The sequence below is a fragment of the Hakea prostrata genome, chromosome 7 (genome assembly GCF_041222555.1).
Source record: "Hakea prostrata isolate BN-2017 chromosome 7, UWA_Hpros_2, whole genome shotgun sequence".
Taxonomy (NCBI): domain Eukaryota; kingdom Viridiplantae; phylum Streptophyta; class Magnoliopsida; order Proteales; family Proteaceae; genus Hakea; species Hakea prostrata.
This window is the reverse complement of record NC_142606.1, coordinates 3410302-3433846: the sequence shown is the minus strand read 5'-3', so window position 1 is coordinate 3433846 and position 23545 is coordinate 3410302. Positions and strand designations below refer to the sequence as shown.

Below are 23545 nucleotides of genomic sequence, written 5' to 3'. Positions count from 1 at the left end.
AATTAAGGGGTGCCCAGATTCATCTAGCAAATAAGTCTAAATTTATAGGATGGTTTTAGGGTTCACACTTCACCAGGTTTACGCAAGGGCGTAGAAGAATTCAGCCAGGCTTAGGTTGAGGGGCTGAGGATTTTAAACATGAATCCTTGCTGTAATGACAATTTCAGATATGGATTTAACGGTTACGGTTTAGAAACCAGGGTCTTAGGGTTTCGGTTACATTAGGAATGGGACTGTTGTTGTTTTGTAATTTCAGATTTAGTCCTAATGGTTTTAGGTTTAGTTGGAGATTTCCTACTTGGAGTGGAACTTTTAGGGAAGTCAACTAGAGTTAGGATTTGGAAGGGGAAGTAGAGTAGGTATGGGAGCTGCTGATCCTAAGTAGGTTTGGAGTGTGGTTGAGTTTATGTTGAACTAGGGTTTAGGTCTACAGGTTGAATATGAATGATAGGCCCCTCATATCTCGTGTGTATCTCGCAAGCACAAGAAGAAAGCTGGATTTGGCGAACAACAGCTAGGGAAGGCAATTAGATATGGTCGTGAGAAGGAGGTTGCTGAATAGAGTAAATAATCAAATCTAGTCTTGAGAAGGAGGTTGCTGAATAGAGAATGATTTGCAGAATATTTACTACTGAATAAGAGGGATTTGGGGACAGACATAATATTGTGAATGATTTGCAGAATATTGCAGAATATTTACTACTGAATAAGAGAGATTTGGGGACAAGCTGAATATTGCAGAATATTTACTATTGAAGAGAGAGATTTGGGGAGATTAGGGTTGATTAGGGTTATAAATAGGGGTAAGATGTGAGTAGTAGTTAAGGATTATTTATGTGAGTGTTTGGGTAGCCGTAGGCTGAGGGGCAGCAATGTGCTGTGGGGGTGACTCGCACCATTGTAACTAGTTTATCATTGTTCTTTGTTATTCTATCAATTAAATAATATCAGTTTTGCATTCGATCATGGGTTCTTATCAATGAATTGCAGAATTTTATTGAAGAAGATGAAATGCATGGAATTTGAAGTGTTAGGTTTTAGGCTTTAGATGGAATTAAAGGTAGGGATGGGATGAGGGGTGATATGTGATCCAACTAGGAGGGAAAGGGGAGGCAAGGGGGTGGGGATTAGGGACCTAATAGGGGAGGGGGTGCTGCTGCTGCTATAGGGAAGAAGAGACCGGGAGAGAGGGCCAAGAGATTGGGGAGGGGAGGGGTATGGGAAGGTCTAGGGGAGATCCTAGGGGGTGGAAGAGGTGTCGTGGGCCTTGGGGAATGATACTGCTAGAGCATGCCAGCAAGGGGAAAGGGCAGTTAGGGTTGTGTTGGGAGGGGGAGGGGCTGTAGGAGGTGAAGGGGATGGGGTATGCTGTACGTACTTGCAGGCTGCTGTAGTTTCTTATAGATGTTGATGGGGACTGGAAGAAGAGTTCTAGACAGAAGATGGTTGCTGATTTTTGAAGAAGAAACTTGCTGGAAATCTGCCGTGCCCCTTCAAACAGGACCATAGTCCTCAATAACTCTTATTCAAATGATCAGACTTAACTTTTACAAAGAAATAGCCTACAAAAGACTCTAAACCAAAAGAGTGACTCCTTTATAGATTAGGATGCCATTACAAATAATCACAACCAACCAAAATAATAATAAAAGGTCTAATGGAAACTAAAATCCTAATTAACTAATGACTCTAATTGACAGTTGAGACATGCTGAATTCTATTCAACTAAAGACTCTAATTGGCACATGCTGGATTTAAAAACTAAAGACTCACATGCTGAAACTAAAACGTAATTTACTGAAGAGAAATGCTGAAATTAGAGGATTAATTATTCTAAGGGGGGAAATAAGGTCAAAACTGCCGAGGCTTCCGCTTATGTGGGTTTTGGGCCCAACTGGCCTTATGGAGAATTTTGGTTCACATCAGGTAAATTATCAGGAGGCTGATTTCAAGAAAATTATAGTACCATATAAGAGATACATATAGGATGGTGTAGAAATGCATGAAAATAGTCAAAATACACAAGGAGCTATTAAAAAAACCATAAACAAGCAATGTGGAGTCGGTCTATCATGCATAAATGCTCAAATAGAGAATATGTATAACCAGGACACCAAATAAATTGTTTGACTCATAAAAAAGATGAGGTTTCTTGTACATATCCCTCCATCTATAGCCATATAAAGTTTTCAGGAAGTTCAAACTCATATGGAGAATAATTTTCAAAGAATAGGAGGAACTAAGAGGATGCTGTGCGGTGATTGAACATAACCACAATACTGACGTTGGTTGTCAAACTAATGGCAATGTGTCTCAGTTCACAGTAGAATCTCGTGGAGTGGTTAATGCTGGTAAGTTGTGGTTGTGCCTCACCATAACCTTAAGGACCATAAACTTCCTTGCCTTATGAAGCCCAATGGCCCTATACTAAAGAGGCACTTGGAGGATACACTTCTCATGCTTGATGGTACACCTGTGTGATCTGCAACATGCTTAAGGAATCCATGCCATTCATAAGCATATCTCTATCATGTGGATTGTGGGAACATGTACCCTTTCACTTGAGTATCTGTTGGTAGCCAGGCTACCTTAGCCACCCACTTGAACATTAAAGAAGACACACCACAAACTACCCTTACCAACGTTTCAGGTGAAAGACTGGGCTACTAATCTTAACAGCATGAATCATCCATAAATATGTCCTAACATGAAATGGCATCCACCACAGTTCCTGGTGACATTATTTTTTGATTGGAACGTTTATATAGAAGTATGATTAATCTGGCATGTTATTAGTATCCTATCATATATTTGATGCATTCTATTATGTGCCCACTATTTTATGCACTTTAATTCTTCTTTTGACCATAGGTATTTTATTTACATAATCTTTTTTATGCTGTATGATCGACTGGGTATTGATCAATGTTGATGTTGATGTCAGGAATGCCTATTTTGAACAACTTTTCTATGTCTAGTAAGTAGTAACTGTGGAACATATAAGTATATAACCATATAACCATACCTTAGATGTTTGTTTTGTGGTAGTAAATCTTGGATGGTGCTTTTTCGTGTTGTCTATCCATTTGACCAATCACTTTCAGCATCTGTCATATGAATAACAATTTTTCGAAGTAAGATGCTTTCAATACAACCCAGATCATACATATGTTACTTCTGACAAACATTTTTTGACATACTCATATATGATATCTGACATATTTGTATACCATATCTGATCAGGCATAAAGAAGGCATTGGGAACAGATAACCTCAGCCTGGAGATTGTTCTTCAAGTTTCTCATGTGAAGAAAGAAATATCTATCCAAATGTTGTCTGATGATGATTTCCCCGATGTAAGCTTATGCATAAGCTTATGCATTATTTTATTTTTGGATTACCATAGGAAATGACTTATTTTAAGACTGATTTTAGAGGCTGTGCCTGATGTAGAATTGGCAGCATATACAAAAAAGATAAAAGCCCAATGGTCAAGCCCATCAAAGCCTAAGGATATGATCCAAATCAGCCCATGGCTTGCATGGGCTAGGACTATTGTAGTGGGATAAAATGAGCCCATGGTTTCATGGGCTTGGATTACTTTAGTGGGAGAATATCAGCCCACTATTTTGAACTAAGCCCAAGTCTAGTTTTGAAAAGTCAACAAAAGGAGGTAGTAGGTGGATGTTTCCATTATTGTTTTGACTAGTGGTGTTGGGTAGTAGTTGGATGTTTCCATTATTGTTTTGACTAGCGGTGTTGGCTAGTAGTTGGATGTTTTCATTAATGTTTGTAGTAGGTTGTGTTAATTAGTGGTTGGATGTTACCATTAATGTTTGTCTCTTTAGAATGCTATATAAAGAGACTTATGTAAGTGGTGAAAATACAACTTATGAATTGAAATCAAATTGCTTGCTAGCATTCCTCCTCTTTGGAGAACCCTTGTGTTTGATCAAGGTAGGTTGGTGTTCAATCCAATCGATCCACCTTGTGGTGTGAAGCCCGGGTGTTACATGTTACATTGTTATTGTCACTTTCTTCATTATAGTTCTGCCCATATTTGAAGATCTATTCAGTCCGTTTCGTTGTATGCTATTATCCTTAATTCCTTATAATACCATTTTGGTTTCAGCCCTCTTTCCCATCTAAACTTTGCTTCACCTTAAGTCCATCAAATTTGCAATTGATTCCCTGTGAAAAGGTCCTATTTGGGTACTGTTTTGATCAATCAAATTCAGTATCTACATTAGTGCCTGCCAAGCATGAACTTGAGATGAATTCTGGGTTTGTTGTTTCTTGATCTCTTTTGCCCAAACATGGAAATGGAGCTGATCTAGGCATATAGCTAAGAGACCATTCAAGTTTAGACAGCTTACAGTATAGGGCATACTAATGGTTCACTCATCTATTACTAGTAGTTGCTAGGAATAAATTTGTTGTGTCAAACTTCTGCTTGTGATTTGGATATATGCCTTTGTGTTTATTTTGCTCAAATATCTGTCACTATGTTTGACTTTTGAGAGATTATATACAATTGGAAAATAATTTTAATATTTGCTGAACTCTAACTGCTGTCCTGGATTTCTTCTTTCTATGTGTTTCTGGCTTTAGAATTGTGTAGATATTCTGCTGCTGATTTCCATTCGGGTTAATGACTGCAATATGAGCACGGGTTCTTTGTTTGCATCCCAAGTATTTCAAGTTGGTTGACACATATTGTAGTCTACTATCATGTGTAATGTGTGTTCGTGTAGGTTGAGGAGAGATAATTACTATAATTGTTCTTTAGCGTATATGCTTCCTTGGATGTTTGTTTCTGTACCAGTAAGTGCCTCTCTGAATTCTAGGTGAGTTCTGTATTGGTTCTTGTTTTTGTTTTTGTTTTTGTTCACGATGATTTTCGTTTAGTTGGTTTGTGCATTGCCTGTCTAGAATCACATGCATCTTATCATACATTTGATTGTTCAGCAAGGTGTCAGCTACTCAGCTGTCAAGTATGGCTAATGGTCAGCGTATTGCTGGTTTTATGAGATGTCTTTGCAAAATATTGGAGAGACACTAAAGAGATGTTAATACACTTTGATATTCACAAATATGCTTACCAATTACCATAGATGCCAAACTAGTGTTTAGAGCATTTTTCTCTATATATCATCAATGAAGAATGCTTTCCAATCAATATCGGGTTATTCTATGTCTATATCTCTGGCCCCTGGCTATTTCTTGCTGTAGAAGCATTTCTTCTTTTTATTTTATCTTTTTAATACGGTCATTGCATGTGACTTTCAAACATGTCTTGGTGGCACTATGAAGTTGTACTTTAAGCAAGCTTACATTTCTGTCCATCGTTTTGAAGATGTGACCTGCTCTTAAATTTTGAGAAGTCTTGTTTTGTGGAGTTTGGTGTTGTTTAGTTTTAGCTTGAGGACTTGGCACTTGTCACTTAATTCCTTTCGTCTTGTACCTAAGCCAGCTTGCTAGTCAATCAGTTATAAGTTCTAACTGCTATGATGGAGTAAAAGGCTGTATGCCCTATTCTAACATACTATATGCATACAAAGTAATCAATGCATCTATTCATGTTCAAACAAGTTTGTGATAAACATTTCAGATGTTAAAAGGCTAAAATGACCTATTCTACACATAATATATTTACACAAATAATCAACACATACGGTATGTTTGAAGAAGTCTATGATGAGCAAAACAGACATTCAAACTTTAAATTACAAGTTTACAACTACAACTCATAGATGGAGAACTCATGAATCATAAGTGCATCACTCAGCATTTTGAAGCAACTGGTTCTATGCGTGCACCAAGTAGGTTTTCCATGATATACTGTTGCTATAGAACTTGTCACATGTTCAAATGGCATAAACATATGCTATCATTTGCAAACTGGAGTTTTTAAAATTTGAAGAAAGTTGAAGAATGGAGCTTCCTGAAGAGAGGCCCATAAACAGCAAAACTCGAGCAAGATCATGTTAAGATATCTTGAGATTCGCAACACAATCAAAATGTATTAATCATTAGCAGTGGAAGAAGAATTAAACTATTAATTCAAAAGATTGAGGTTCTCATAGGACTAACTATCTGAGTGCTATATACTTGTCTTATTACATTTGAAACAATTAAATAAATTAAACTATTGTATTTCAAAGAAAAATCTTAACGTCCATAGATGTAAACACACACACAACCACCATCTTATGTCTCTCTCTCTTGCGCGAACCAAGCATACTCTTTTAGTGCTGGAACATCACCTATTACATATTTACATATCTAAAAGAAATGAGGGGTAAGCTTGTCAAAACAAGCTCGGTAAGGGGAAATGCAAGTGCAGTGTACTAGCTCCTTCTAAATTGCAACAATCTGATTAAAGAGAATGAAGATACAAGGTATTCACACAAATAAATCAACACAAACATAATCCATGAAAATACATGCTTAGTTATTTAGAAAATAAACCTAGAAAACTGTCTCTATGTCTCAACTAGTATAATGTTACTTGCAAGTCGCTACAGACCTATAGATCTTAGCCTCCACATGTGCAATAGCGCTTGGAGATGCTAACCATCTTGGCCTCCTCACACATAAGAGACCCTGAGATACATATCCTAGTTGCCTTTGGAAGAGCCACCCGCCACAGGCACTCGCTAGCCCCTGATATAATCCTGTTCCATCACCCTCCTACGTGATACATCAAAACAGACTCATCTGTTTCCAATAATACTCAGCATCGTACTATAGGCTAGATAGCTCGGGATGATCTCATTGTCTCTCCTGTATAGGATTATCCAACACCTAAATCCCTATTTGCATGGGTTGTAGTTTTGGGTATGTTCACTCAACCATTTGCACTCACATACAATGATGTTATAACCTATCACAGTCATACATGTGTCCCATACCACATGCATTTACCGATAAATGAAGTAGATAATCGAAATATTCCATCCCATATGTATCATAACATCAATAACAATATCTCATTTTCATCATTATCGACATCACCACATAATTGATGACAATCCCATAACCCAATGCAATATGATCAATAGAAGGGTAATGATGCATGATGCATATGAATGGATAAAAACTTCAAAAGCAAAACAAATCCCACTCAAGAATAACAGTTGACATGAATTAGGTTTTAAGTGTTCAATACTGCCTCACAGTCAATACCCTTTGGGTGTATACAAAAAGCACTCTTAGGGCCTGAGAAATACAACCTTAAAAGTATGGATCTAATCCTCACACTTTCTGGTAGAAATTTTGATGTAAAGCAGATCCAAGACCACCTAAAGAGTGCCCATGGGGTTTACCAGCACCCTGCGGCCTTACCTGCAACCCAGGCAATTTCACCCTAGTCTCATTTGTAAGGGAGTGCCCTAGTTTCAGTCTGTTTCTTGCAAGGATTCCATATCTACTTTTAGTTTCCAATTTGGATCCTTCTAGAGTGAAATATGATAAGAGTCCTTGTATGAGTAAGAGTTTTTAGTCAAGTAGGAGTTTTAGTTGATTTGAATTGCAAGTTAAGAGTCCTCGTTTGATTTCTTTTTAGAGTTGAGTCCTATTGGAATTCCTTCTTAAAGGCAATTAAAACAGCCAGATTTTCAGACTTGATTCTTCAAACCCTAGACCCCTAAGCCTAGCCAAAAGTAACCCTAACCCTTGCCCAACCCCAGGAACCCAAAATCAGCTCAATTCCTTCAACCATAGGGTGCTGCAGACTCTAGAAGACTGCTGGTTCTGAGGAAGAGGATCCTGGAGTGGACCTAGATCTAGGGCATTATCCCAATCAGCCAAACCCTACATCCTAGTTCATTTCAAATTTACTCACAATTTCAGTTCACAGATTCTGCCCGATTCTCCACACTGAAACCATAAGATATGGGATAATCAGATCCTAAACTCAATTTGATCTGAATTTGATTTTAGCAAACCAGACTTATAAAACTGACTGATATTATACAATATACACTTAAATTATTTTTTATTTTTAACTGATTAATTATACAATATGCACTTGACATCAAACATACCTAGAAATTTGAGATAACATGTTCTAGGGTTCTAGTTATAATTTTTTTTTTGCTTCAAAAACCAGGATTTCGGAATGTGCATTTAGTCCATTAGTCTGATTTGTGGTCTTTTATTACCCTATCAAATGAAGTTAGGAAGGTCCAAAATTTGGTGGGCATCTTTGTCTATAAATCTTCTACCTACCCATAAAGTTTCTAATCAAACTTATTATGGATTTGGGGATATACTGGTTTTCCCATGATTCAAAAGAATCAGTCCACACAACCAACAAAATGTTAAACCCTAAAACCACCTCCTTGTTATTCCATTAATTTTAAATATGATTAATACATGATCTCAAGCAAAGGAGGAAAAATACATACCTTAATTGGTCCTCTTCACTTTTGATTATCCTCCTTCCTCTTTCTTTTTCTTCTCCAAAAATCTTTTATTTTCTTCTCCCCCTTCTTTTTTTCGTCCCTTTTCTCTATTAAACTTTTAGCAATGGAAAATGGGTGCTATTTCACATTCCCCCCCTTCTCTTTTCCTTATATATTTATTCCTTTATTTTCCTAATCCTTCTCATATTCCTTAATTCATTCTAACTTCTTTTCTAATCAACTTCTATTTTGTCTCTAACTTCTATTTGATTTCTAATTTACTTTGTGTCTAACTCCTCTCTCTTCCCTTTATGTTCTCCCCTCTTTTTGTATTTATTTAATCCTATTTCTTCTCCATGCTTATCTTTAACTTACTATATCCTAGATTTTCTCAACATCAACTAACTCCCTTTTTTATCTCCTATTTTCTCTCTTAGATACAGAAAAGAATGTATACTCATTTTGATTCAAACTTTAATTTAAAAAAAAAAAAATAAAATACAATATTCCAAGAAAACAATCAATTACACACTATAGGCCTTGAACCTCTAACTCAAATCAAATTCCAACCATTGAACTTCATATTAGCTTATGATCAACTTCCAAAATAATAAATACATACTCATTTAGTCATTCTAGTATGATCATACATCAAATTTAAGATCTGTAATTAACCATCACTTAAATCAATGATCTATAACTAAAAGTCCAAACCATTCTTGTACTTTGGTTACAGGTATTACATCGTGAGATTGGAACAGTATCTCATGAGTTTTCAACCTGTAGAGCTAGTAACATTAGCCTATGGGTGTCAACAGATATAGTATGGAAACCCTACTTAATACCGAAACAGTACAGTACCGCACAAGATCTACCTTTGTCCAACTGTTTTTGTACCGCTATGATACAGTTCCGATAGTGTGAAAACAGTATCTCTAAATGGTATTTATACGTAATTACATGATAGTTAGCAGTACAAAACTGCACAGAATTGGTTTTACTACTGATTACTACAAATGATATAAATAACTTATTTATATACTTATTTTATTCTAATTAAACCTGTTAAAATATGTTTTTATTGGTAATTATTGAAATCTAGTCATAGTGCTATTTTTGGTATTATTTTGTCTTGTCCATGTTTAATGCTACATGTGAGGGGGAGATTGGAGGCTTATTCTATATCTACTCAAAATTTGTTGAAGAATATTATTTGTGAAGATCTTTATCCTCCTAAGAAAGGTATTCCATAGCAATACCTATCTACTTGGTACATCATAGTTGTTAAGGCGACAAAGTGAGACGAGGCGATAGACGACATTGAAAACCAAGGCGACACGAAGCAAGGCGACTAGGCAACACTAGGTCCTCTTGACCCAAAGGTCAGGATGCCTAGGGTCGCCTAGGCGACGCCTTGATAGCTATGTGGTCCATTGTAATCCATACTACCTTTACCTATCTAATTGATCCGCAGTAACCCATAATGCCTTTTATCTGTCTACTTGGTCTACAATAACCCATGTTGTCTTTTACCTACCTGCTTGGTCCGCAGTAACCCACACTGTCTTTTATCTACCCATACTCTTAACTACTACTTGCCTTCTTGCAAAGAGCTTATATGCAACATTGAAGCTGCACATTACTTTTGTGGACATTGGAGCTGCACATTTTCGTTGTTTGATGGTTCGTCTAACATGAATATTTTTTTCTAAAGTTGCTGTTGATTCTCTCCTGGTAAAGTTCTCTCAGTGTTTATCAGTGTTGGCTTGTGCTCAAGAGTGATGAAGTTTTTAATATATGTTCTTGTTATTCCAAGTTGGAGCTTTGACTTGTATGCTCTAGCATTGGGGGAGTGTTAAAATGTATTCCATGAAGGGTTATCTGTCTTTCTACTAAGTGTTTTTATTTTTATAATTAGACTGCAGGTAAGATTAGATTGGAATGATTCTGAGGACATCTTGCCTTATTTTATTTCAAGTTATGTAAATATTCTGAGAATATATCAGAGTATAATTTTTCTTATTTTGTACTGTTCTTGAAGATCATCCCAGATCTATAAATAAAGTAACTTAGGGAGCGCTGGAGCATCTTGCGCAACTTCCCCTCTCCCAGTTCTCTTCACTTCCTCCTTCTCTTCTCTCTTGCTTTCTCTTCTTTCTTTTTCCTACTTTTAGCTGGTTATAGAATTCAGACTTCTACGAAAACATTAAAGATAAATGTGTTTGTATATGTATAGCCCTAATCAGTATATACGGTAGGATTTCAGTAATGTTCCAGAAACAATTTCCATACCGTACCACACTCAATGCTGTTTTCAAAAACCATATGGTACGGTTTTATGCAGCGATTTTGCTTTCAATATGTGGCTGTGGTACCGAGTTGACACCCTTACACAAGCCCATTGCTTGTAGCAACAAGCATACATTGTCAATTTCCACACAAGTTTCTGATCGTTATTGTTTCTGCTGCTTGTAGGAAGAATGTGATGATTTGCGACAGAGAGTAAGAGATGGCTTGATAAAAAGGCCTACTATAGTAAGTTGCAATTTCCCATTGCAAAGTTATGGATGCTTTTACTTTTCGGACATTGTTTATTTCTAGTGGACTTATGTTTTGCATGATGCATTACTATTAGTGGAAAGAAAGAATGAATGATTTGGCTTGTCAGTGAGACAAAGTCCACTTTTATCTATAAATTTGAAATACTATGTTGGGAAAATAAAAATATAATGTGATAGTGTAATCACACTATGTGTATTGCTGGAATGCTGCTGCTTGGGTCTGTTATCTCGCTCATTTGGATGGAAATATACTTTTATGCCAACAGTGATAAGCTCAAAGAGCCAATTTGACTATGCTCTATCATTTTAAAAATTTTTTTTTTTTGATAAATGAAATAATCATTAAACAAAATTCTAAAGGGGGAAAGAATATACAGCAGGGGAAGAAAGAAATGAGAAAAGGGAGAAGGAAAAAAAGAGGGGGGGGGGTGGAATTATACTCTTTCAATTATTTGGATGTAGATATGCTTTTAAGCCTGCAGTTATAAGTTCAAGAGACCAATTTGATACTCTTTCAATTACTATGACTCAGCACTGTTATCTAATGTTAACTATGTTGTATCTGTTTCTTGTGTAGATGGATTTAAATTTTTTATTCCATGCGTGGTGTTAGTCACAGGACTAACTTAAATATTTTGGATATTTAAAATTTTATTTGGTGATCCAGTTAAAAATATTTTATGTCTAATTGATTTCAGTTTATCTTATCTGAAATTATGGAGAAAATTAATTTTCCTTTCTGTTAAAATTTGAAATAACTGGATCTTCAATGCTGATATAATCTGAGGCTTTTTTATATTTTTTCCAGGGACTATTTATGTGTCTGTTGTTGTCAAATATTTTTTTTATTGGCTGAGGCAAAATTAATTTTAGTTCTTTCGCAGGTGGAGTTTGAGCAGAAAGCCTGGGTTCTACACGAGGATATAACAAAGCATGTAAGTAGTCATGATATCATGTAGGTGCTTCTCATGTTAAAAGTAAAGTGGATGAGGGCTTCTTTTCCTGTTGTGGTTCCTTCTCTTCCTGTTAATCAGAAGTAAACAAATTCATTAAATAATGACATCTATGCTGGTCTCACTGTGTGTGTGTGTGTGTGTGTGTTTTGGTGAATTAATAATTCCTAGTTAAAACCCCAAAAAGATTTGTTGGGGGGGGGGGTGAGGGAGTGGAGCTAGACAAAAGCTACAGCCATAGAAGTCCCAAAGGGGCGGGCTAAGCATCTAAAAAAAAAGGATCTAGACCCAAGGAAGCTACTATATGCCTGTTTCTGGGAGAGTCTAAGAGAAGACATTGGCCAAGCAAGTTGAGCTAGGAGTTTGGAATTTGTAGTCAATCTTCGAAGATTCATCTCCATCATAATGTGTGAGATGATGGCCCCAAGCACCAACTTTATGTCTGATTTGCAGATAGAGTTGCTTGAAATAATTCATATTCAATCAAAGTCATTCCCAAATAAGAGCAAAGGTCTCTTATCATGAGGGTAAATAAAATGTGGGGCTCCCCCCCCCCCCCCCCAAAACAAAATAAAATAAAATAAAATAAAAAATAAAAATGGAGGTGAAAGGGAACATGGTTTGGGATCCTGGTCCTAACAGGGATCTAGATCTCAGGTGAGATGTGGTAAAATTCCCTGGTCAACTTGACCCAACTCGAGGGCCCATCTTGTTGGGTATTAAGGCTTAACCTATTTTAGGCTCTAAACACAAAGGTGGTCTTAGATTTGTGTGAAAGCAAGTCTATATATGAGTTCCAACTTGACCCTAACTTTGAAATCACGCTGAAGGAGTGAATATGTAGACTAATAAAATATCATTTGCACAACTAAGACTTGTTATAAATGAAAGCAAAAAGGTTTGAAGTCAAATAACACATCAAATATGTTCAGTTATTCACAATTTCTCATTAGAACATCAGTGTACATTTGTACTTATAAGTTACACCACCAGAGTGCAAGAGTAAAATCAATGCAATCCAGCCAACTTTTTGAGCAAAAAAATCAGCCAAAAAACTAAAACCATAATAGGGGGAAGGAGTGTCAAGACAAGTTGAGATCGAGATAGCTCCACTTGTCTTGACCGAGATGGGTTTTCATAAAGACTAGATAGAGCTGAGACCTTGCAAGGTCCGAGATCTTGAGTTGTATCAAGATCTCGGTCAAGATATTGTATTTTTTTATGTCGACAACTTGCATGTGATCTCATCTCTAGGTTTCAAAAAAATGAGATCTCAGCCGAGATTTGACGAGATCTCGAACCATCAAAGGGGATGATAAAAATAGTGGCTGATCATTGTGTACTCAAAACCATTTGGATCAGGTATTAGAAGCATGATTTTCAAGGCAACAAGACGATGCAAAGCGATAGAGGGCAACGAAAACCAAGGCGACACCTAGTGACAAGACAACACTAGGACTGCTTGACAACTATGATTCGCTAGGAAGATCAGGATATCATAGTGATGGAGAAAGGCTTGGGTACTGAGGAGGTTTGTTAGGGATCCCCAATCATGAAGCTGGGATGGGGGATGTAACCTTGAACTATACAAGGTTGCGCCACGACAGTGGGGGGAGACGCATAAGTGATGCATATCTGGTAGCAAAGAGGACTTCTTCCCTTTAGGGAAAGACCTAAGGTTAATTGATGTATGGGTTGGTTCTTCATTGGCAGATGCTTTTCATTGTGATTTGCATACTTCATGGACCTAAAACAAGGTTTGAGTACATAAATTCCTCATATTTGTTTTAATTTTAGGTCTTATTTTGTCAATTACCTTAATTGTTTGGACCAGCCTGTTAGTTCAAGTTGTTTTAAATTTGGGTCCAATTTAACTTTGGATAGGATTGTCTTTTCCTTTTATAACTAGTAATGTTTAGGGTTGTTAATAGAATTCCATGCATCATGAGTATTTTAATTGTTTTACTATCATTAAAGGAAAGGTAGTTGTTAGAAGTTACATGGGGATTCTTTTCTTTTTGTTGGGAACTTTATGTAGGCAATGCACTTTTTTCCCTTCTTTAGTCCCTTGAGGACTCCTATTGTAGGTTGGTTTTGGACATTATATAACTAGGCAGAGAATCCCCAGCTTTTACCCATCCTCCCACACCCCCAAAGGTCAAGGACATTTCTGCTACGCCTTTAATTTCTATTTTCATATTTTGGAGACATGCATTAAACCTGGAACTTTTCTGCAGATTTCCTTGCAAATAAGAGCGAGATTCCTTTTTTTTTCCTTCTCTAACCGGCCCATCTAACCATTAGATCTCATCTTTGAACCCTATCACCCCCTCCAATTTCCAGCATGATCACAATTTCAGAACCCAAAATTCAGTCCCTTTTGATTTTTCAGATTTCCCTTAGACACCCAGTATTCAAATTTAGATCTGAATCCATCTAGCCATCAGATTTGTCCATAACTTGGAGGATCAACCCCATATACCTTCCCTACATTCCCTCCTAATTGCGGTCATTATCTCACCTGCCCCACTGACCTACCTGGATTCAACAACCTCCTAAATTTTGGGATAACCCCAAATCTACCAAAACTTACATCCTCCCGTCTATAGCCCATATCAGTTCTTCCCGTGAAGTCCCACATCCGTTGGGGTCCTAGAAGACCCTAAATAGTCCCCCTCAGCCTGGTTCGAAAATGCATTCTTTTTATTCTGTTTTCTAATGTTCCTGTCAAAGCTAAAAAAGATAAAAAATCAGAAAAATAAAGGAGTGCGTGGGCTGGCTCATAGGGTCCAAAACCAAAAAGAAAACAATTCTTACGAGTTGTAAAGCAATTAAATCAATGTCCCTTCCATGCTTGAAATACCATTGACAACCCTAAAGATTGTCCTACCCTTACTTAATTCTTAAAATTGGACCTGTAATTAATATCTTGAACAAACAGGCTGGTTCCCCCCCCCCCCCCCTTTGTGGTAGAAAAACAAACAGGCTGGTCCAAGAAACTAGCATAAGACTTAAAATAAGACCAAAATGTGGGAAATTTTCATGCTCAACCCATGTACCCTTGCTTTAGGTCTGTAAAGTTGGTTGATCACAACTACGAATGAGGCCGAATGCATACATGTACCAATCCTAGGTTTTTTCTCTAAGGGAGGTCCACTTAGCTCTAGCATCTGCATCAACTGTCGCCAGCTTGAGAATTTTCATCCTCGAATTTGATGGGGAAATAGCTCAACACAATCTTCTGTGTCAACTTTGGGAAGGTGGGATGGACTTGCCTAGGTCCCAGGTCCGCTTGGTAAATTGGCAACCACTTTCCAACAGCTTTTATGGAGGGTGGGTCCATAGTTGTCAAGGCGTCGCCTAGGCGTCCGGGCACCTTCGGAGCACCTCAAATCGGTGTCGCCTCATTTTCAGGCAATAAGGCGACCGCCTTGGGGTATGAGGCATTGCCTACGCGTCACCTCAAGAGCCTCGGACACCTTATACCCCAAGGCGTCCGCTTTTTATTTTTTTTTTTTTTTTATATAATCACATGAAATATGCCAAATCAAAGGCATATATAGAATTACTTATTAGATTCAAATTGTAAAGTATCTATTGTTTGAACCTATATGCACATTTATAATGACGCTATATGTGATCAAATGTTAAAAAAAAAAAAAAATAAACAAACTCGAAAGAGAATAAGCTCTTGGTTCAAGTCTCACACTCTCACTCTCACTCAAATCCCTAATCTCTCTCTTCCTCTCTTCTTCTCTTCCATTCTTGGACAACACTCTGGCAAGTAGCGGCCAGCGATAGATGACTTCTTCTCTTCCTTTGTTCCTGCGATTTTTATTTAGGACCTACTATGTGTGGTTTGTAGTATGTTGGATGACTTGAGGTAGGCTAATATTAGTTTTTTTATTATATAAGATATGATAGATTTATAATGAATTGGAGTGAATGAAATGTACACTAAAAATTTCACTTAAAATGCCTCAACCGCCTCATAGGCGCCTCGGAGGGCGCCTCATCGACTCATTGCCTCAACTAGCCTAAACCGCCTCACATCGCCTCGTCGCCGTGACAACTATGGGTGGGTCCCAGACCTGCTTGGTAACCAAGGGTGGAGTAGGTCCTTGACCTTTCATCTTCAAATCAATCTTCACAGAATTAACTCAACTCTTGAGTCTCTCTTAGATGGTTGTGCCATAGCTTTGATACACAATGCAGCCTTGAGTGGCAATCCAAGCCAGGGCAGCAGCTAGCCAAGATCCTGTAAAATAGAGCCACCTTTGATTGAGCAGACACGGCAGCAAAGGGATTTTTTCCCTTGGGAAAGACCTAAGGCTGATACATGTATGGATTTGGCCTTCATGATCAGGGTTTACCTTGTAATCGGCCAACTTCATGGACCTAAGACAATGTACATGGGTTGAGGACAAAAATTTCCCACGGGGTCTTTTAAGGTCGTATTTTTAGTTTATTTTAGGTCTTATTTTTAAATCTCTTATGGTAGTTGTTTTGACTAGCGTCACTGGCCTGTTGGTTCAAGTTGTTTTTAATTTGGGGTCCAATTTAAGATAAGAGTAATTTTGTATTTTCCTTTAAAACTAGTAATATTTAGAGCTGTGTGTAGTATCCCACTCATGGGGAGAAGTTGTTAATTGTTTGACACTCCTTCAAGAAAGTTAGGCTGTTAGGTAGTAGTTAGGAAATGGTTTTCTTTTGGTTGGGAATCTTATGTTGTTTTTAGCCATTATATACCCTCATTGATGGAATATAAGATAGATATGATTTTAAAAGTGTATTTGCTGTTGAATCTTATTTTTGGGAATTCTCTTGGAGAAATTGCACCTTGATTTTGGAGTTGGATTCCATTATTTCAGGTCAGGAACCTTCTACAGCTGGGCAGCCACCTATTAGTTGTCCAATCAAGGCTCCAAATAAGAGTACTCTGGCTGGCAGTAGTTGATCAAGTTTGGGTCCTCTGATGCAGGCCTGGTATAGGCTGCTATAGTGGGCTGTAATGGAGGGAGAATTAGTATAATTAGAAGAGGAGGAAGCGGGGGAAGAGGGGAGGGAGTGTTCACACTCAGTCTCACACCAGCCACACGGGCTCTCACAAACATAACTCAATTCATTCTATTCAATCTGAAAAGTGTATCCTCATACAATCTATTTAAAGGAAATAAAATGCGAATCCCAATTGAAATCAAAGTCCAAGACAAAATCTAAAACAAAGTCTAAACCCTCACATGGGATACTATAACAGATAGAAGGTTAAAACTAAAATTTGAACTAAAATACTTATTTAGGTCCAAATCTTTCTTGGATCAATTCCCATGGGACCAGTTCTCGTGGGTTTGGACTAGAACCGAGTGAACTGGTCTGAAGCTGCATCAACCTCCCCCCCCCCCCCCGGGTCTAACTGAACTTTTTTTTTCTTCTTTCTGTTTCTGTCTTTAAACCTGCAAATCCAATCCTGAACAAAGGATGCTAATTCAACACCAAATTGTTTCTTAGCCCCCCCCCCCCCGGGGAAAAAAATCCCCCAAAAGAGGAGGGAGACCATATTTAAAGTTTTAAATATGTTTTTAAGCCCAAGAAAGCTTCCCCTAAATTTTCAGAGTTTACTGGCCATTTTCCCAGTGAAACATTAAGAAGAAGAACAAAGAGGTTTTGGTGGTTTCCATGTGGTCAGAACACCAAAAGAAGGCAATTTTCAAATTAGCTTCCTACATTTCATAGATCATATATTCCAGGTGGAGTGTCCTTATATGCTCTTTAGTCGGGACAATGGCTTATTGGTTGTTGGTTGGTATCTGCTCTTCTTGCTTGAGTTTTGGAGAATGGTAATTATAGTTTCTGTGGTTTTCTTTTATGTTCTGCCTCTGAATTGTTAACAAATGAATGAATTTCAGTGGATTAGCAAAGAGCTTGCACTGTTACAAAACCTCATTGATCGAGCAAACGAGAAGGGATGGCGCAGAGAATATCCTTTTGTCATACATAAAAGTTCTTTAATATAGCGGTTTCTGAAATTTTACTAGTGTTGATTAGCTTCATTTTTGTTTTTTTATCTATATTTTTCCAGCCCCTGTGTTTGCAATCAATTACACCTACTACCCCCCCCCCCAAAAAAAAAAAAAATCAATGACAAATGTCCCCATACTGTTTAGGATTAAAATTAATTGATGATATTAAGTGCAAATAAACATTTAAATACCAAATTTACCCTTTATTAAATATTTTTTACAATTTCGATTTTACTCTCGTCTCGTATTCTTTTTTCTCCGACTCTTGTACCTTGCCTCTGATAGCACCAGCATCACCAACTCCTGCATCCTCCATGGAGTCCAATTCAAACCTCCATCACCCTAGGATCACTTCATCCTCATCATCTCATCCGTCCTCTGATAAGCAGAACACCCCTTCTATTTTTTTTCTTCTTCTTTTTCTTCTTCTTCTTCTTCTGGGGAGGGGGATGAGATTCGTGTTTGTTTAAGGTAACAATGATGATGATTCAAAGCTGATTGGATTTGCAGGTGCAATGACTACTCCAATGGAGAAGAGCAAGAAGTAGATGATTGGAATCTCAAGACATGCAGGAGAAAGTATGAACGCAGTGTCGCCTCTGCAGAGGCTGAGTTGGTTTCCAAGGGAGGCAGCTGAGGTTTCCACCTGGTGTATGAATTTGTAGTAGGAAAGGCAGCGGCTGGTGTCAGAGTCAATCAATGCAGTGGTTTCCAGCGATGAAGAGTTGCGGAAGAGAGAAATGGCATAGTCGGCGATAGAGGGGCAATTTAAGTGGTGGAAGTGGAACGGCTATTTGGATGCTGTGGCAGATCTTCATCTCGCAGAAACCACTCTTTGGGTCAATAGAAGGATTGGGGTTTGATCCTGCCATGAGATTAGGGATTCCAGAATGAGATGGGTGATGAGTATTTTGCCATGAGTTATGACTCGAGAATCTGAATTCCTGCTAATGTCATCCACTGGTCATGGATGAATAAGAACAGAACAAAATCGAAATGAATGGAAAACGCCTGCAAGTAAGGTTTTTGTTTGATTTAGAATCTGAGGCCTTACAAAACCTGACTAATTATTTTCCAATTGAAGAGAACGAGAAACGGAGTCAAATTAAAATTCAACAATTTGAAATGCAACAGGTGGGTCCACGTTTTTGATAACCTATAATTACTTGATAGAAATATAAATTAATGAATGGCTATGATTCATTGAAAATTTGTTCATGGTTTGGATTCAGACGTTGAGATTAAGGAGATTTTTTCAATGTAGAGGTTAATTTCATGAATTGCACTCCGTAAGTTGACACTGTTAGAACTTTCAAATTGGGGATTGCTTGATATTCTGATGCTTATTGGGGTGGCAATTAAATTAAGGGTTACCTCAGGGGGTGGCCCTGAAAATTTACCATTTCATCTTATGGCCATGGTGACAGATGTTGCATTTAGACATCCTAGTCCATGCTCCACAATACTGTAAGCTTCACGGATGTCCTTTTGTTTAGAAGGGACAACTAAAAAGTAGAAAGGGAAAGAGAGTATTTGTGATGTGAGCAAGGGTTCACCCCCTGGCCAAACTCTCCAAGAGGAGTATTTTGGTCAATTTCAGCCCTAATTATCTGCTGGAATTAATTTTCAGAATTTATTTCCTAGTTTTCAGAGTCTTGTTTTGCTTAGAACTCTTAGTTTGATTAGTCAGTTGAGTTCTTGAATGCTTAAGAGTCTTTCTCAGAGTCTTTCTGAGGACTCTTAATAAAAGTGTTTTATTATGAGAAGAGAGTTCCTTTACTTTATGTTTGAATCTTAGTGTCTTAGGAAATCTATTTTCAAGAAGATTCTATTAGTTGTTTAGTTTAAGTTAAAGTCTTTTAATTGTGTGGCTGAGATTAAATGAGGGAGATCTAAATCATAAAGGATTCCCAAGTAGATCAAAGTCTTTTAGTGCAGGCTGTAAGTAGCCAAGTCTTTTCATTGTAAACTAAAGTCTGAATATTGAACAAAGAATTTGAGTTTTGAGTCACAGGGGTCATGGTCTTCTTGAGGAGGCTCTGGTTGAGAATTCTTCTTCAAACTCAGCACCTTCTTCAAGATTCTAGAACTCTTCTTCCAATCATTAGCATCTACAATCAATCACAGCAGGCCCTTATCCCTCCCCCACCTCCTCTCCCTACCGCAACCCTCCTCCTTCACCTCCCAAACCCATTGCACAACCCCCTGCTTGCACAAACGTAGGAACCCCTCCCCCTTGCTGTCGCACCTTTGACAGCACCTCCCCCCCCCCCCAGCCCCGAAAACCCCTTCCCAACCCCCTGCGACACTCCCCAGCCCGACCCTACATCTTCCCTACCTTGTGGCTCCCCCATTCCATCCCTTCTCTCCATTGCTTTCCTCCCACCCCCTTTTCTGACTTGCGGCAGATTCTGAAACAAGAAAGAAAAAGAAAGGAAAGACAAGGAAAAGAAAAGAGAAAGAAGAGAAAAATTCAAAAGTAATGCCCAAGATCCATCCAAGAACCCATCAATTTTTTATCTCAACCCTTTTTCGTATCTGTAATGTCTTTCCTAAACACTACCAAAATCAGATCAAATTATTCTTTTCCTCTTCCTTACCTACCCTAGGTCAATTTCAACCATCAAGATCATCCCACAATGAATTGGTAGAAACCCCAACTTTTTCCTATCGACCCATATCGCTCCTAAGAGCTTCCCACTACTTTCTTAGAAACTTATAGACATCCGATAATATTTTAGACTTAGTTGTTGAAGCCTTGAAGATTCTGGGCAAACCCCTAATTTTAGGGAAAGCAACCTAGGAACCCCATTCCATCAATTTGCGTGCACTATGAAAATTTTGTATATGTAGCAGCATGAGCGTTAGATAAATATAGTTGTACTGCAGTCTGCGTGTCATCCTACAAAAGAAACTATTATTATACTCACGCCTAATGTGTCAGCCATTCAAGCCATCATGTTGGACACCTTGTTCATGTGTTATTCACTAACATATGCATCTTGTTAGGAAAGGGCAATTTGGGAAAGGCACTAACTCTCGCTAGGAAAAAGAGGAGGTAATTAAGAGTTCTATACCAATCGAAATTGGTTGATGCTTTCCTATATAGAATAGACTTGTAAATTAGCCTATATATAGTGAAGTTATTTTGAGGAGTGCTCATAAGTTCAATCTGAGCCTCCGCAACTAAGTCGTGGCTTCCATCTTCTCCTCTCCCTCATTCTTCACCTTATTCTTTTTCAAACTAACATGGTATCAGAGCTGTAGGTCCTCTTATTCCTTTCGTTTCTAAGAATTACTTGTACAAACAGTTGATTCTATAGAAAGGAAAGAACTGTACCTCGTGTGAGAGTCGTTTCCAGAAATTAAAGGGATGCAGCACCTTACAATGCACTTGTTGGTGATTTTTAAGATTGATCCAGCTTCTTACGCTGCCATTACTTTGGTGTCTTCGTTGAAGATCTGTGCCCAAACTAAGCTGTGCGATGACCTCTTCTCAAGATCGTTGCCACGATTGATGTCGGATCTGCATTTTTCAGGTACGAATAAACTGCGGTTGATTGAGATATTTTTCGTTTTCTGATTTGGGGCTGAGGAAGAGTGTCTGTAGTCCTCCTCACTCTCGATCTGTTTAGGGTTGAGAGAATCACCATTCTTAGGAGAAGAAGCAGCCGCCGAGAGTAGTCGCTGGTGTGGCTACTACGGTGAGAAACAGTCGGAGTTTTCACCGATCGACGCTGCTTTAGATCAGAGAGAGAGAGAGAGAGAGAGAAGAGTGTGACGATCATTTGAAATTCTGGTTATGAGACTTTGTTAAGAGAGACTTCGTGAGCAAGTTTTCTGATTTTAAGTTGGTTTTAAGTTGTTTTCTGGTTCGGTTGGTTCAAGTGGTCCAAGTTGGTTTATTTATGGTTATGAGATGAATCTGATTTTGGGATTAATCTGGGAATAATTCTAATTCTAGAATTTTTCTGATTCTAGGATTAATCTGAGAATAATTCTAATTCTGAAATTTATTCTAATTATGGGATTAATCTGATTCTAATTTCTAGGATTTGATTTTAATTGTGTTTGGATATGGAAGAAACTTCAAGTAAAAATACCATGATTGAAATTATTTCTTCATCCTCTCATCAGTTAACTGAGAAGAAATTGGAGGGTGTATCAAATTTCCACCAATGGAGGGCTATAGTTAAAATTGTTCTTACTGGACGGAGACAGATAGATCATTTGACTAAGATTGTACCTAAAGATGATGCTACTTGGGCAATTGTTGATGCACGAATACTTGGGCAGATGTTTAATTCCTTGGCCGATAATATTATAGATTTGGTTACTCACTTACAAACTATGAAGGAATTATGGGAGTATTTGAATGTGTTGTATTCTGGTCAAAATAATCTGGCTAGAATCTACGAATTGTCCCAGGAGTTTTATCGAGTAGATAGGAAAGGTAGAGATATTACCCAATATTTTGTAGATTTTAAAAGAATGTATGAAGAACTAAACTCTATTCTACTTGTCTCCTCTGATGTCAAAACTATGCAAAATCAAAGAGAGCAATTAGTTGTTATGGGTTTCTTGGGAGGTCTTGGAAAGGAGTTTGAGGCAGTTAGAGCACAAATTCTTGGTAGTGATCATGTACCCACGTTAGTTAACACATTTTCAAGAGTTCTTCGTGTTGCAAGGGAGAGTACCAATAACTCTATAGAAAATTCAGCTTTGGCAACAGTTTCTCGAGGCACTTCTGGAGGACAAGCCCCTAGTGGAACAGAATATAGGACGAACTCGAGGAAATAATACTTGAAAATATCCAGGTTCACACAACTCTACTGATAGTACAGGACAAGTTAAGACTTGTCATCATTGTGGTCGTCCAGGACACATTCAACGATATTGTTGGAAGCTTATGGGAAGCCCTCACACATGGCGAATGCAATCATCACCTCTGAATTAGCGTCTACAACTACTAAAGTTCATCCTGAGGGTAAGACTGTAAAGATGACTGAGGAAGATTATATTTGTTTCACTCAGTTTCAGGCCACTCAACCACAATCAGCCGCTGCCACCCTTGTTCAGACAGGTAATGCTACTGCTTGCCTTTCAACCACATCTCACCCATGGATCATTGATTCAGGAGCTTCTGATCATATGACCAGGGCTTCAGATATATTTTTCTCTTTTGTTCCATTATCCTCTTTGGTTACACTTGTTGATGGCTCTTATATCAATGTTAAAGGAGTGGGTACAGTTCAACTCACTCCATCCATTACCCTACCCTCAGTTCTTTACGTACCTAATTTGCCATTTAACTTATTTTCTGTTCATAAATTTACTTCCACTAATAACAATTTGGTAAAATTCTTTCCTGGATATTGTTTATTTCAGGATCTTACGACGAAGAAGATGCTTGGTAGAGGCCGTATGTCTGGGGGGTTGTATCTATTCGAGGAGATATCCTCTACTGCTTGTTCTAGTATTTCCATCCCCCATCAAATACATTATCGGTTGGGGCATCCCTTTTTGGAAAACCTAAAATTGATTGATAAAAGTTTTCATTCTCTTTCTAAGTTGGATTGTGAGTCTTGTCAATTTGGAAAACT

At 37.9% G+C, this 23545-nt stretch overlaps 1 protein-coding gene across 3 annotated transcripts in view; it reads left to right on the top strand.

Moving 5' to 3' along the window:
- LOC149009029 (zinc finger CCCH domain-containing protein 19-like) overlaps window positions 1-23545 on the top strand; it is a 56692-nt gene that overhangs the window by 22856 nt on the left and 10291 nt on the right. For all 3 annotated transcript variants that reach the window (XM_089164462.1, XM_089164461.1, XM_089164460.1), the window contains 4 exons: window positions 3244-3356; window positions 10884-10943; window positions 11854-11904; window positions 17829-17899. In XM_089164462.1, the coding sequence (XP_089020588.1) occupies window positions 3244-3356; window positions 10884-10943; window positions 11854-11904; window positions 17829-17899 (295 nt within the window). The remainder of the gene's footprint in view (window positions 1-3243; window positions 3357-10883; window positions 10944-11853; window positions 11905-17828; window positions 17900-23545) is intronic.